This window comes from Galleria mellonella, unplaced genomic scaffold (assembly GCF_026898425.1).
Source record: "Galleria mellonella isolate WM207_F2 unplaced genomic scaffold, CSIRO_AGI_GalMel_v1 utg36, whole genome shotgun sequence".
Lineage (NCBI taxonomy): Eukaryota > Metazoa > Arthropoda > Insecta > Lepidoptera > Pyralidae > Galleria > Galleria mellonella.
Window position 1 is genome coordinate 8,882,107 of NW_026442086.1, and position 16,370 is coordinate 8,898,476.

General features: G+C 41.8%; 1 protein-coding gene across 3 annotated transcripts in view; it reads right to left on the bottom strand.

The window, feature by feature from the left end:
* Positions 1-5,044: 5,044 nt before the first annotated feature.
* Positions 5,045-16,370, bottom strand: part of LOC113520736 (rab9 effector protein with kelch motifs-like) — a 39,193-nt gene continuing 27,867 nt past the window's right edge. For all 3 annotated transcript variants that reach the window (XM_052897323.1, XM_052897324.1, XM_052897325.1), the window contains exons 2-7: positions 15,169-15,333; positions 8,830-8,984; positions 7,693-7,897; positions 7,101-7,247; positions 6,323-6,475; positions 5,045-6,230 (exon numbers count right to left, since the gene is read on the bottom strand). In XM_052897323.1, the coding sequence (XP_052753283.1) occupies positions 5,392-6,230; positions 6,323-6,475; positions 7,101-7,247; positions 7,693-7,897; positions 8,830-8,984; positions 15,169-15,333 (1,664 nt within the window). In that variant the 3' untranslated portion in view covers positions 5,045-5,391. The remainder of the gene's footprint in view (positions 6,231-6,322; positions 6,476-7,100; positions 7,248-7,692; positions 7,898-8,829; positions 8,985-15,168; positions 15,334-16,370) is intronic.

The window sequence follows — 16,370 nt, forward strand, 5'->3', positions numbered from 1 at the left end:
TAGGCTAAGGATATAGGATAGGACCGTGGCTTTTTTTAGAACACACGGGGCAAACGAGCATGTGTCTCACCTGATGGTAAGTGACTACCCCCGCCCATGATCACCCACAACACCGGTTGCGGTTCCATAGGTTATCACTGGCGATATTTATTGGTTAAAGACCTTCGTCTTCAAAGTTTGAGGTATTTTGGAGGGAAGGTGTGGCATAAACCCTCAATAGATAATTTGGTTACCTGGAGAAACTTCAGGGCTTTCGCAGATAAGGAGCTAATATTACAGTACTTTTTGTGTGTTAATGGCCTTCGTAGACGAGGTACGTTTCGATTACGGACAAAATGCCTCATTTTTGCAGGACGAGTCCCAGGCAGGATCGATCTAATAATGTTTAATTAATTAATCGAATATATTATTTATGCATCATTTATGTAAGTATGTATCTATATAATACAATTTTATCTTTGGCTTTTAAATTGGTTACACAGGTTACACTGGGTTTGTTGTACGCGTCCGTGTAGCCTCACTTCAGGCTGCAGCTGAAAATCAGTGCTTTGTTTTTAGGTAAAACAATCACTGAGCTGTAGCGTATTTGGGTCATTGCGACACACTTGGTGAAAACATATTTCCATACTTTATCTTTTGTTTTATATTTGAAAAAAATGTAAATAATCTGATTGTATAAACTCATTTGTTAATTTACGTGTGTCATAAATGGCTCAAATAAAGTGTTTATCTATCTATCTATCTATCTAGTGTAGTTTTCTCGAACAAGTTCCTTATCTGCATAAGGCCTTATTGGGAAGAGTGCAAATCAAACAAGCGTAAATATGGACGTACCTACATTTATTAACATTTCGAATCGACCGTTCCCGGTCGCTACATCAACCGTAAAATTGTCACAAAAGTGGCCATGGATACCACACGAACGACGGAACAGTCTGTAGTTGTGTATAGATGCAGTCAGCTTCATATATATGTATCATAAGTATGGTTAATTATATATTTTTTTTTTTGATGGGTGAAAATGGTATGGTAACCCCGCCTGCACTAACGGGATACGCTGGCGGAGCACCAGTGAAGGGTGATAGATGAGAATGAAAACAGGCCAGTTAGCCCATCATGATGAATTCATCAGGAATTGACCATGATAGTTTCCAGGGAGAACCTCGAGGAGGTCAACCTGGTTGGGTATATTGCTAGCAATGGGATTGTCAGTCTCCATTACTAACAATCCCTTTCCCCCCGGTTGATTTGCTACTTCAATCATGACAAAATTAATCACGGCTAACACGCGAGCAACGGGGGGAGAAGGAATTGTTAGTAACAGGGATTAGCCCCATTGCTAGCAATATACCCTGTCAGGTCGACCTTCTCGTGGTGCCCCCTGGAAACCATCATGATTGATTTATTATTAGATTCGTCACGGTGGACTAACTGACCTGCTTCATTCACACCTATCATCCCCCTCTGGTGACCTGCCGGTGTATACTGATAGCGCAGGCGGGGTTACCATTCCATTATCAGTATTTAAAAAAAGAAAAAAAAAAACATGCGAGCAATCCCCATCGATTGCACATCGTCGGATTTAGATCCTCATCTTCATTTCAAGAACACAACGTTAAGTATGGGGTTTTTCAAAAAGAGTCTATTAAGGTTTTTTAGGCTACAGTAACCGTTGCCATCCATGCAGTTACCATCAGACGGGCTGTATGCTTGTTTGCCTCTTCGTTGTGTAAAAAAAAAACGGTGCTGTCAACAGGATTTTTTTTAATAGAGATAATGGAATGGTAACCTCACCCGCGCTATCGGTATACACCGGCGGGGCATGATGATAGATGAGGATGAAGCAGGTCAGTTAGCCCATCGTGACGAATTCCACAAGAATTGTTCACGATGGTTTCCAGGGGGAACCACGTGGAGATCGACCTAATAAGGCATATTGCTAGCAATGGGGCTGTCAAACTCCAATGCTAACATGCCCTTTCCCCCCTGTCAAGAGGATTGCCCACCATGTCAATAAATATGTAAGAAGCTGACTGTACCCTAACATAATAAGCACATAATCTACAACGTAAGAGAACATAATTACACGCAACAGTATTAAATGAAGATGGAAATTACCGTTTCTTTATTTTTCTTGATTAATTGATATATGTATACGTAAAATGACAATCTTATTCTTGGGTCTGCTGATGGGTAAGTCACCACCGTTGGGAACCGGTCACCAATTGTAGCATATATCTTGGGAATTTAGTATTTGAATTAGTATAATATAATAAACAGACAATAAAATAAGTGTACCCAATCAGGTCGACCTCCACGTGGTCCCCTCTGGAAACCATCGCGCTGAATTCCAGGTGTATTCATCACAATGGGCTAACTGGCCGGCCTTTTTATTCTCACCTGTCACCCCTCACTGGTGCCCCAGCGTATACCGTTAGCGCAGGCGGGGTTACTATTCCGTTGCCATCCATTGAAAAAAGAAAGTGTGATAAGTGAAGATGAAGCAGGTCAGTTATCCCATCGCGACAAATTCACCAATGGATCAGCAACGATGGTTTCCAGGGGGAACCGCGAGGAGGCGGGGGAAAGGGATTGTTAGTAATGGAGACTGAGAATCCCATTGCTAGTAATATACCCAACAAGGTCGACCTCCTCGCGGTTCCTTCTGGAAACTATTATGGTTAATTTCTGATGAATTCATAATGATGGGCTAACTGGCCTGTTTTCATTCTCACCTATCACCCTTCACTGGTGCTCCGCCAGCGTATCCCGTTAGTGCAGGCGGGGTAACCATACCATTTTCACCCATCAAAAAAAACCAGGAGGTCAACTTGTAACACACATGTTAGTAATATGGTAGCCATATTTTTTTGGTTTGTATGAATGTGGTGGTTTGGGCGTGAGCATATTTATTTAAATAGAGGTGTTTGCCCATCAGCAGAACGTTTTGAAGCCTGTACAGACAAGATAAGTGTTTGTCGACCGAAGACAATATTTCCCGTTATACGTTTTTGCATAAAACTTATATTGCAATGATGCAACCCATGATTTATTTATCTAAAGTAGAGCGCCTACCATGAAATGTTTTCCGAAATTCGTGGCCGAACGAAACAAAAATTTGATGTTAAAAATACAGGAATTAATAATAGGATTTAATATTTTTAAGCGGTATATATACTGTTTAAAAATATTAAAAATGATAAAATATCGTTCTTTTGGACTTTTACGGTAGGAACCGTATGGAAAGGTATGAACGGAAACACAAGAAATTATATCCGAAAATTCGGATTAATTATTAATAAAAAAAAAAAGAAAATTTTTAAAACGAAATTAATAATTTTAAACGGTATGCATTATGTAATTTTAACATCAAATTTGTGTTCGATTCGGCTCCGAAATTTCGGGAAACATTTCATGGTAGGCCTTCTGTTTCTGTATATTGTAGGTAGGTAGGTATGTTAATTTAAAATATTCATTTCACAAGAAAGAAAAAGGCTACCTGCTTAGAACTATTTTACACAAATATAGGTTTTTGGCTATTTAAAACATTTCTATGTACTTTTTTAGTGGAGAAAATACCAAATATGAGCATATTACATTTTTATCAATCATTCTATTTTATCAACCAGATTGGTTGCATAGAAACAGCAGTTGATTTTTTTTTTGCATCTCCTCTGTTTATTATACGTCAAAATTAACCTAAATTGTATATTCATGGACAGTATTCTAGTATACATAGTATTAGATAAAGAGATCACGTTACACTGGTTCGTCACAGTTTGGGACACAATATTTACTCATATCTACTAATGGAAACATAACATCAAACAATAAATTAACTAATTAACGTGAAATTAAATATAAATAATACTTACTTAGGTATATTACAACATTCAACACGTCAAAATAACGACAAGATTGTTAATAGTAAAAAACATTAGAAATGAGGTACTAAATTTCAAAATACTGGAGTTGGCACATCGTTGTACCCGACGAACCATGGGCCTGGTTCGCAATAACTGGACGTTAGAACTGTTAAACTTCTACGACACGTCGCACACACTTGGGGGGCTGCGAGCCCTCCCCACTCTCATACATAATTTTTTTTCTCACTCGGGGTACGGATCTTCACTCACTGAACCACAGCAATACAATTATACGAGGTCTGTCCGGAAAGTTCGTATAAAAGTGTTCTGGAATGCGAGAAAGAGGAGTGGGGAGGCCAGGTAAGCGCAGGACCCCTTCCTTATGTCCCTAACAATGCTTCAGTTCTGGTCTGACCGCCGTGCGGTGCGAACTGGCTTGTCACGCCATCTGTGAAGTTACCTCTTAACGAAACCCCGTCGGCCCGGCGACCGACCGGCGTCGGTCGTCGTGGAGCCCGCTTCCGTTGAAGAGCAGCGCGTCGTAATCAAGTTTCTCTCGAAACTCGGCAAGAATGGCCGTGAAATTTTTGCCGATCTCAGAACAGTTTATGGGGATGATGCTGTGAAGGAACAACCGTCCACAAGTCGAGAAAGCGTTCAAGATGACCCACGTTCAGGACGTCCTTCCACTTCACATTCCGACGAAAACGTGGAAAGAATTCGAACTTGTGTTAATGGGGACCGTCGTTTAACGGTCAGACAGTCGTGTGGCACGAGTTCGTCCAGAATTGGCGCGAGAGGGGCGTTGGATTCTTCACCACGACAATGCCCCTGCCCACACCTCTCTTGTTGTCCGTGAGTTTTTGAGTAAAAATTCCATTACGGTGACCGAACACCCCCCCCCCTATTCGCCGGATTTGGCCCCGTGTGACTTCTTCTTGTTCCCAAAAACCAAATTGGTACTTCGGGGGCGGCATTTGGGGGACATAAATGAGATAAAAAAAGCTACGACGGGGCAGCTGAGAAACCTACAACCAGAGGACTTTCAAGGAGCCTTCTCACAGTGGAAACGGCGTTGGCACAAGTGCATTATGTTTTTGAAGGGGATAAAATTGATTTACCTGAATAATTGTAAAATAAAATTTTTAAAAAACTTTTATACGTACTTTTCGTATTTTATAATACGTAACGCGTATTAAAAGATTAGTTATTCTTTTTTAAGAAGGTAGCATTTGTTACTCGTTCAAAGAATGTCGCCGCAGGCCAGTGAGCGACGACCCTATGAAACATCTTTACGAATTCTCTCTGCTCGCTCGCCGCCGTCGGGCTGAACAATACACATTCGCTCTATAAATCTAGACAATAACAATTTTTTGGAAAGTATATCGAAGACTCCGCTGGACGTAACATCATTATTCTCGGAGCCGCAAGCTACTCTACGATCGACGGCTACACTACCGCGAAAGAAGCTCACGAACTAGCCTAGAACCTACTGAGTGGACGAGAAGACGGCAGGGGCGGCGGCCTACAGCAGGCGGTAGGTCCACATGGAGAGCGGTGCCTGCAGCAGCGCGAGGTGCGGCGGCTCGCGGCCGCCCAGCAGCAGCACGTGCAGCTGCGCGGCCGGCCGGCGCGGCGCCAGCGCGCGCAGCTCGAGCGCGTCGCCCACGCCCGAGTCCGGCGTCCGCGCCGCGCCCAGCGCGCGCACGTCCGGGCCCAGGTAGTGCGGGTTGCTGAACCCCGCCACGCGGTTCACGCGCTCCGCGCTCGCGTAGTCCGACGTCGACAGCTCCGCCTCGTCCTCGTCGCCGGCCGCGCCGCGCGTGAACCGCACCGACGCCGACTTGGGCAGCCGCGCCGCGCGCCGCCGCCGCGCCTCCTCCTCCTCGTCCGAGTCCAGGTACACGAGCTTGGTGACGGCGGGCGCGGGCGGCGCGGCCGGCGCCGGCACCACGTCCACGAAGTCGGGCACCGAGACGGGCTCGCGCGCGAGCTCGCCGCGGCCGTCGGGCGGGTCGGCCTCGCGCGGCCCGTCGTGGCCGTCGGCCGGCTGCCGCTCGTCGATGGCGTAGGCGGAGTGCGACTTGGCGAGCGCGGCCTCGTGGCGCACGAGGCTCTCGGTGGAGTCGCGCTCGGCCGCCAGCACGCTGTACGAGCAGCGCGCGCCGCGCCGCAGGTGCACGCTGGACAGCTTGGAGATCTCGCGCAGCAGCCCGCCGCCCGCCGCCGGCGGCGCCGCGCCGCGCCCGCGCCCCGCCGCGTCCGCCGCGCGCGACGGCGCCCACGGCACCAGCAGCGCGCTGCAGTCCACTCGCGGGGAGGGCCACTTTAAGCTTTGGACTATTCGCTCCCATGTTTCCGATTCTGTATCAAAATGTAACGATGTAGTAGTCAATATCAAACAATGTATCTACGTGATTAGTAATTCTTCTATTATAAAAGATAGAGTAGCATACCAAAATGAAACCTCCAGAGCTCGTTGGTGGAGTGGCCGTTGGCCTCCCCGCCGAATATGTAGAAGTGAGCGCCGGCACGCAGCCCCGCGTGGCCGCTGCGCGCGCTCGGCGACAACTTGGCTGGAGTGCGGACTTGCGTCCACACACGGGATACTGTGATTGAGAAAACATTACAGAATCTATAGATGCTCACAAGAGCTTAAATTAGCGCAAGAAGAATAAAAGTTTTTAGAATCATGTCCACAAATTAGACGCGATTTCTACTAAATTTAGCAATGATTTTTGTAAGTTGCAAGGAGTCAATGAATAGGTATTAGTAGGAAGGAAGAGATCGTTAGTAATGGAAAATACTGCTTCCATTGCTAGCAAAATATTCTATAAGATTCGCCTGTAACGTAGTTCCTCTGAAAACTATCGTAGCTAGTTACTGATGAATTTATCACAATACGCTCAATGACCAGAAGTTCATCCTCACGTATTTCTATCCACTGATGCCCTGACAGCGTATACCAAGCAGGTAGGCAGTCGGGACTACTATTTCATTTACGCTGGTGGGGCACCAGTGAGGGATGATAGGTTACGATGAAAGCAGGTCAATTAGCCCATTGTGACGAATTTCATTACAACTAATCATAATGGTTTCCAGGAAGAATCGTGTGGAGGTCGACCTGATAGGGTGTATTGCTAGCAATAGGTCAGATCATAATCAGACGGGCTGTATACTTGTATGCCACCTCTGTGGTATAAAACAAAATATGTATAAGTGCGAGGAGGTTACTGGTGTCGTAGTGCCAGAGGTCGGCGCAGTCGCGCAGGTCGCACTGTCCGCCGTGCACGTAGAGGCGCGCGCGGTGCAGCGCGGCCGCGTGGCGGTGCCGCGCCGGGCCCGCGCCCGCCGTGCGCACCGCCTGCCACGACTCCGACTCTGCACACGCACGCACGCACGCACGCACGCACGCACGCAACACTCAACATTACTTCAATTTGCATTTTCAAGAAAAAATGGGGATATAACCTTAGAACACTTCACACCCTGATCGCGCTCCATCGCGATTCCCATCCTCTGTCACAGAGGTAAGTGCGTGGAGAGCGTCGCAGTCAGTGTGTGAACTGTTTAAATGCATCTCAGGTCCCGAATATTCGGAGGTGATTTCACTGAGATTAGAAAGGTAAACCACCTCCACGATGGATGGGTAGGACTATAATCAGCACTGGACAAAGAAATGCTGATGATGGTCATGATCGCAAACAAAACATAGTTAAAGTGATACAGTGTGCGGTAAATATAGAATTAAGTAAAACAAAACACTAATGCTAACCTAACTAAATCTAATGACAAAATTTCATATAAATTTATGTGAAATCCTTACCGTAATGAAAAGCCCAGAGCTCATTTGTAGACCCTCTCAAGTCTTTGTACCCCCCGTATATAAGCAGGCAGTCCTTGAGCGTGTGGGCCGAGTGGCCGCGGCGGCCGCGGGGGCCAGCGCACGCGCCGCGCGCGTCCTTCGAGCCGCGTCGTCGCAGTGTTGTCGTGTACGTCGGCTGGCCTGCCAGCTTGCGCCATACTCGAATCTGGAACAAGATGTTATGAAAAAATTAAGGTATACTGTAGGGATTATAAAACATAGAAAGACTGTCAGTTGTAATAATTTTTGAAGTTCTATCGTGTGTTTTTTCTATGTGTGGTGACTAAAAATCTTAAATGTTACCACTACATTTCAACTATAGAATGTCATAGAAGGCAAGCAAAGAAACTAACTAAGCTTAATTAGATTCTAATGTCAAAGATGGAAAAATCTTTACAGACTTAAACCGTGGGCCAGCGTGAAATAGTAAACTAATATCCTGCCCTTATGGAGAGATTCGTGCCCTGATGGCGGTCGTATGGTGGTCTGTATCATTTAGTGCCCGTGAATACATGAATAAGTTATATTTTAAGTTGATTTTTACAACATTTTAGCAAAAGGACGTCGTATTGCAAGGGGAAGGACTCCTCTTCTTCAGAGAAGAATATCAACCAACTTATATTACCACGTTGAACAAGCGAATTGGTAGCAGAGTTATCTTTTTAAGTGGTCTTTCTCAGATGTCCACTTGGAGTGTGATTTGTTCTTTAATTTTTTTATAACATAGGGAATAAACGAGCAATCGGCTCACCTGATGGTAAGTGACTACCACCGCCAATGATCACCCGCAACACCAGAGGCACTGCAGGTGCTGCCGGCCTTTTAAAAAGGGATATGCTCTTTTCTTGAAGGTTATGATGTCGTATCGGTTCGGAAATATTGTCGCTGGAAGTGTATTCTAGAAAGTGATTGTGCGTGGATGAAAGTGCCTTAAAAACGCATGTTGGAAGACCGCTACTCATTCAGATGGCTGGGATGGAACTTTAGTTTGTGGCGGATTGTACAATGGTGAAAATCCGCAGCAGGTATCAATCCGAATAATTCCTCAGAGTACTTTCCATGATAAATTCGGTAAAATTTTGGAAAAAAATTATTAACCTCCGTATCATATATCCAGAGCGGTGTCTCGCTGGACAAGGCACCTGCTTCTCCACCAAACACATACAGTCGCTGGCCGTGCGCGCTGGCACTGTGCTCCTGCAGAGCCGGCGGGGCCTCTCCGCGCGCCTCTATACGCTCCCATACACCGCTTGCTGGAAAAGTTTTAAGATTTTTATTATGCCCGATGTAATTGACGGTCGATCTTATTGAAAGTGGTAGTCGTTGCCTTTAAACACTACCCTGGAAATTGCAGAATGAACTAGGGTTGATCAGGGAGGAAGGTCAGGTTACCTCCTTGCACTTCTTCTTGGAAACTGTCATGGTTAGCTGGTGAATTATTCACATTAGGCTTACTATCTTCACTTCTACCTCATGTATCATATTTCTCCTTTCATCTTCATCTTTCATCTCTTAAGAGAACTAGTGATACTATAATAACTTCACGTGTTCTTATTCTACTAACGAAATTAACGGAACTAAAGTTTTTTTAATAGGTGATAATGGAATGATAACTCCGTCTGCTTTGTCGGTGTACGCTGGCGAGGTACCAGTGAGACATGAGAGGTGAGGAGGAATTTATAAAGAATTAACAAAGATGGATTTCAGGAGAAACCGCGTGGAGGTCGATCTGACAGGGTATATTGCCATATTATTGCCGTATTGGGTATAGTGCAATGGGGCTGGAACTATGGTATTATAGTATGGTGCAATGCGCTTATGACGTTCCCAGAGTTGTTGTATTGTCAGACGGGTCGTGTGCTTGTTTGTCACTACAGCAGTATAAACAATAATTATGTGTTCCTACACAGTTATTTCACTTCATATCACGTCATACTTTGAATTAATATTCAAAATGGACGACGATCCATGCAGAATTTTGAATGCAGGTACAGAAAGCTAACATAATACAGTAGGTACGATATGGAAGACTGTCGACTCTTTACACGATAAAATGCTAATGGACCAGTAATAAAGGCACTTGTGTCAGCATACGCTCGACCTAATTACAGCGAGACAGCCGAGCGAGCCGTGAATGCTCGTTAAAGGAATGCTGAATGTGTGGAGTGCATATCTCGCGGCGGACACGATACACAGATCTGTTTAAATTATTATTGTGGCACGTTTTTTGAATCATCATCTCTATATATGTATATTCATTTCTTTTTTATGGATGAAAATGGTATGGTAACCCCGCCTGCGTTAATGGGATACGCTGGCGGAGCACAAGTGAAGGGTGATCGATGAGAATGAAAACAGGCCAGTTAGCCCATCATGATGAATTCATCAGGAATTAACCATGATAGTTTCCAGGGAGAACAGCGTCGACCTGGTTGGGTATATTGCTAGCAATGGGATTCTCAGTCTCCATTACTAACAATCCCTTTCCCCCTATATATGGACGTGTTAGATATTTATTTTAAATTATATTAATTTAATTAAACATCTTGTGTTAAAATGTGTACCTACATTTATTAATAAAAATCAGTTTAACTACTTTAAATATAATATAACGTTAAAATTGTTATTATACCAAATTTGGTAATAAATTATTCTTGTAATATATATAGAACACTAATTAAACGGTTTTATTTAGCTCGACCTGTACGGTATTTATTTATTTGGGTCAAAATTAGAAATTGGAATTTAAGCACCTTCCCGTTGTCAGATTGATCTGAAATTTGGTACACACATTTAATTTAGATGACAATACAATATAATAAAATCAATAATATTATAAATCTAAGATGGCCGCCGATACAAAATGGCGGATTACATATTTTTCCTTAACCCCCGCAATATGGGTATCAAATGAAAGGGCTACACTAGTAAAATACGACGATTATGTCAAAATTTAAAATTCAAGATGGACGCCGTTCCAATATGGCGGACTAGGTACATATTTTTCCACAACCACCACAATATGGGTATCAAATAATAGGACTACACTGAGACACCCAGACACTAGACACTCGGACACTAGACACTCGGACACTAGACACTCAGACGCTAGACCCTCAGACACTAGACACTCAGACACACAGACCCTACAGCAAAAATACAGCAAAACACACAGACACTAGACACTCGGATACAAGACACTCAGTTACTAAACACTAGACACCTAGACACTAGACACTCAGACACTGGACACTCGGATACAAGACACTCAGACACTCGACACTCAGACACTAAACTAGACCAGACACTAGACACTCAGATAATCGACACTCGACGACACTCGACACTCGATACTCGACACTCAGACATTAAACACTAGACACTAGACACTAGACACTCAGACACTCGACACTCAGACACTAGACACTCGACACTCGACACTCGACACTCAGTTACTAAACACTAGACACTAGACACTCAGACACTCGACACTAGATACTCTGACACTAGAAACTCAGACACTAGACACTCGACACTCAGACACTAAACACCAGACACTAGACACTCAGATACTCGACACTCGACACTCGACACTCGACACTCGACACTGACACTCAACACTCGACACTCGACACTCGACACTCGACACTCGACACTCGACACTCGACACTCGACACTCGATACTCGACACTCAGACACTAAACACTAGACACTCCGACACTCAACACTCAGACACTAGACACTCGACACTTGACACTCAGACACTAGACACTCGAAACTCGACACTAGACACTCGGATCGACAAGACACTCAGACACTAGACTCTCAGACACTTGACACTCGACAGACACCGACAGACACGACAGACACTCTGACACTCGACACTTAGACACAAGACACTCAGACACTAGACACTCAGACACTAGACACTCGGATACAAGACACTCAGACACTAGACACTCAGACACTTGACACTCAGACACTTGACACGAGACACTCTGACACTCAGACACTCAGACACTAGACAGACACTCAGACACTCGACACTAGACACTCAGACACTCAGACACTAGACACTAGACACTCGACACTAGACACTAGACACTAGACACTAGACACTCGACACTAGACACTCAGACACTCGACACTAGACACTCAGACACTCAGACACTAGACACTCAGACACTCGACACTAGACACTCAGACACTCAGACACTCAGACACTAGACACTCAGACACTAGACAAACAGGTAAACAATTTCACTAAATACTAAAAACAAGAAAATAAAAATCGGTAAAAAAACTTTTAAGTTAAACGGTTTTATTTTATGTGCACTGAAAACTACAAAATAAATAAATAGTTACTTACCTATCAACCTACGTAGGTGATCTCGGTCATTAATATCTCTGATGGTAGTGGTTGTCATAACATGAACCATGTCAGCGGCCGAAAGGCAGTTCATGAGAGAACACTAATACCAGGGTTTGCTTGGTAGGTAAACTAAGCAGCCCACACTATAACAAGTAGGTATTTTGACCTTCTAGGTCAGAAATATTTTAGTACTAGGCAGAATAGCTTTTAGGCATATTAGACTAAAATAAAAACGTGAGGCCCCTCTGAAATCATACCTATAGCAGAGCATATCTTATACTTTGGTAGATCATGAGCTCGGCGTTCGCTGGTGAAGCCGTAACGGCTGGTTATTGATGGTCAAAACCTCCAGTTACGATTATAGTAAGTCGATTCAGCGGACCCTGGACTCCGGAGCTATGAGGTTTCGGATGCGACCGGGATAAACCGCTAGGATGATGATGATGACGATTATAATAAGTCGATGCAATCCACACTTAGTATAATATAAAATAATACAGAAATAGTTAATGGGCCCCACGTTTTTATTTTAGTCTAATATGCCTAAAAGCTATTCTGCCTAGTACTAAAATATTTCTGAACTAGAAGGTCAAAATACCTACTTGTTATAGTGTGGGCTGCTTAGTTTACCTACCAAGCAAACCCTGGTATTAGTGTTCTCTCATGAACTGCCTTTCGGCCGCTGACATGGTTCATGTTATGACAACCACTACCATCAGAGATATTAATGACCGAGATCACCTACGTAGGTTGATAGGTAAGTAACTATTTATTTATTTTGTAGTTTTCAGTGCACATAAAATAAAACCGTTTAACTTAAAAGTTTTTTTACCCATTTTTATTTATATTTTAATTTATTTTATAATTATTTATTATCATGATACTTAAATAAAAAGTAATGAAATTGTAAGAACACGCGGTCTCACTGACTTGTTCACTCGAATTCCGCCCTGTAGATATAAAAGATTGTTATTTGGGTGGGGAGACACTTCTTGTTCAACCGTTGAACAGAGCGGAGCTCCCTGACGTATCGAGAGTGAACAAGTATAGTGAACCACGTGGTCATTATATAAAATATATCACAATTATTGTTAATGGAAGTCCTAAAGAAGCTATATTTAAATAAGTGTCAATGGACTAACAGAAGTTGGGTATTTATGTTATATTATTTGTTATATATCAAATACAAGATCAAATAAGTAAATATATGATTTAATATGATCTAGACTAAATGAACTAAGTGAACTTGTGCTTTATTTCTATTTATTACCAAGAGACTTACAACCTTTATATGGCAAAGAATATTATATACATATATTTAAAGTTAGTATTACGTAGTACCCCACATATTATTTTATATATATATTAAATATTATAAATAATAAACTGCCTTTTCTTCTAACAGATGCATGGAATTCGGTGTCACGAACATATAGCAGTCATATCCAACGTGAGAGGAGTAATATGTGAGGACAGCCTTGGTTACATGAAAAGTATCTAAAGTCATTGCAGTACTGTACATATAGAACTTTGTAGATCCAGAGCATGTATCAAATTGTGAGTTGCGGCTGTATGTTGTTATGTTCATGTTTTCAATAAAATTATTTTAGGTTTTGTCCTGGTTCAGCAAGCACTGTTATAGCCAGGTCCAGTGCGTGTGCACATCCGTTACACAAAATAACATCATCCGGCTCGAAGGACTACTTTTTATGTTTATAAAATATGCTGGTTCTTGTTATTATTTATATTATATTAATTGTAAATAAAATTGCCGTCTGTTGACTTGAAGTATTATATATGTATTTTTTGTTTTTTTTTCAATTGTTTATAAATATTCTTTTTTTTAAAAAACTACAATTGTCAATATATAAAAAGGTTAATTTTGAACAGGTTTTTAGGTTACCACTTTCCATCAGGTGGGCCGTCAGCTTGTTTGTCATTCTAAGTTGAATAAATAAATAAATGAATACCTTATTATATTATAAGGATTTAAGAGAAAAAAAAATATTACAAGACTATGGTATTCTCAAGGGAACCCCTTTTGAATAGAGAGAGTATTATTTCCTTGACGGCGCGTGATATTATCTATTTGATTTTTTATGTTATAAAAGTTTGAAACGATGGATAGACGGATGGACGGATGGATGTTAGTTTTGTGTTATTATGGCATACGCATGAAAGGAAAAAAAATGGTTTATTTTATTTTTTTCCTTTTTTTTTGCATATGCATTCTTTTACTTCTTTTTACTGTGTATGTCTCTCTATATCTGTTGTTATTTGTGTGCTGTAAGTTATGCAAATAAATTATATATCTATCTATCTAGTTACTCTGTTATGTCTATGGTACTGCTCATGTCTATAGGCGACGGTTACCACTTTCCATCAGGTGGGCCGTCAGCTTGTTTGCCATTCTAAGTTGTATAAAAAAACATCTAGTTACTTTATCACGCAAAAACTACTCAATGGGTTTGAATGAGATTTGTAAAACTGAACTTAGCATATAGGATACTATGTATGTGTACGATTTACGCAGGCAAAGCTGGTGGAAATAGCTAATCTATTACATATGCGAACGCTTGTGAAAATGCTTGATTTGACTATTAATATAATTATTTAAATAACTTTATTGACCAAAATAAAATATGATACAAAAGACAGACTTAATGCTAGTAGCGTTCTCTACCAGTCAACTCCTGGGATGAACAGCGAATTACGAACGCGGTACTACATTATTGGGATAGGTAAAGAAAATAACAACTAATAATGTAATACAAAATAAGTAATACATACATAAATATAAAGGAATATAAAACTAAAGAGATATATGAAATGTAAATAATATAAAATATAAGTAATATATAAATAAATAAAAGATAAAGATTAGCTACTATTTCTGTAATGAGTTCATAGGGTAAGCAATATACGTAGATGAACTACCACATTTATTATTAATTTGTCATACAGGTACTTAATTTTAATAAAACTAATGGGATCGCAAATTACATCTGGCAATTGAATTCAGTGGAACCAAATTCGACATTTCCCTAAATGATATTGCAACTTACCTAAACAGTACCTCCAGAAGTCCCGCAGAGGGACGGAGCCACCGGCGCCGCGACCTCCCAGTACATATACGTAGCCGCCGAGCAATGTGGCCGAGTGCTTCCCGCGGGAACACGGCGCCGCCCGCGGTCCTTCCGACCCGTTCTCCACCGAACTCCACATGTCAACTGGCGAAGAAATATTCACGTCAATAGGGCTCTAGATTTGGCAATAAAATTATAGGGTACAGAGGCACAACACCTCAGTCCTCAGGAATGGCAACGCATGAAAGGTATCATAGGTGACGCAGTATACTCTGTTATATGCATGCTACTGTCCACGTCTATAGGCGACGGTTATCATTTTCCAGTAGGCGGGTCGTCAGCTTATTTGCTATTCTAAGTATCTATAATTTAAAAGTATATTTATTTATTTATAGGATTACCAACACAAGATACAGCTAAACATTTCAATACAATACACTGGTAGATTAGATCTAACTGTTCTTACATTTATAGGCGACCACAGCATGCTTTGTGTTTGATAAACATTAAAATGGAATTAAATTATTAAATGTCATTAAATGAACAAAGATATTAACAATTTAAGTAAATAATAAAAATTGTGAACAAATTATTATAAATTATAAATAAATATAATGCAATGGGGAGGTACATCAACATTTTAATTAAGCCATGAACACAGAGTGACTATCGTTGTGAATATCAAGTTCAGGCTTGGTTTTTACAATATCGTTATACAGACGCCTTAAGGGGACGATAGGTGATTCGCGGCCCAAGTTTATTACCAGGTGGGCCGTATGCTTGTTTGTCACTTCAGTGGTATGACAACATATCAAGTAAATAATTAGTTTATTAGCATACAACGTTATAATTTTATTTTCTCATTGCTTTCTTGATTTAATTGATTAATTTTAGAAATATGAAAGCGTAGCGGTTTTTTGTATTAATTGCCGCATGCATTCTTATGTAAAATGTGAAAACTATAACTATCAGATGGCAATTGTGAGTAGCTTTGACGTGGTCTAGTATTTTGAGTAGTCATGCTCACTAAAATGTCCAGACTTGTGGCGGCGTGGTGGGCCGGGTCATTGGGCTCTAAAATATGGTCGAGCGCAGTGATGGCTGGCTCATCCGTCATACTCGTGAACGGGTGCTGCTTGTAGGGACTGGTCTGCTCTAATCACTATGACTGATTTCCTCTT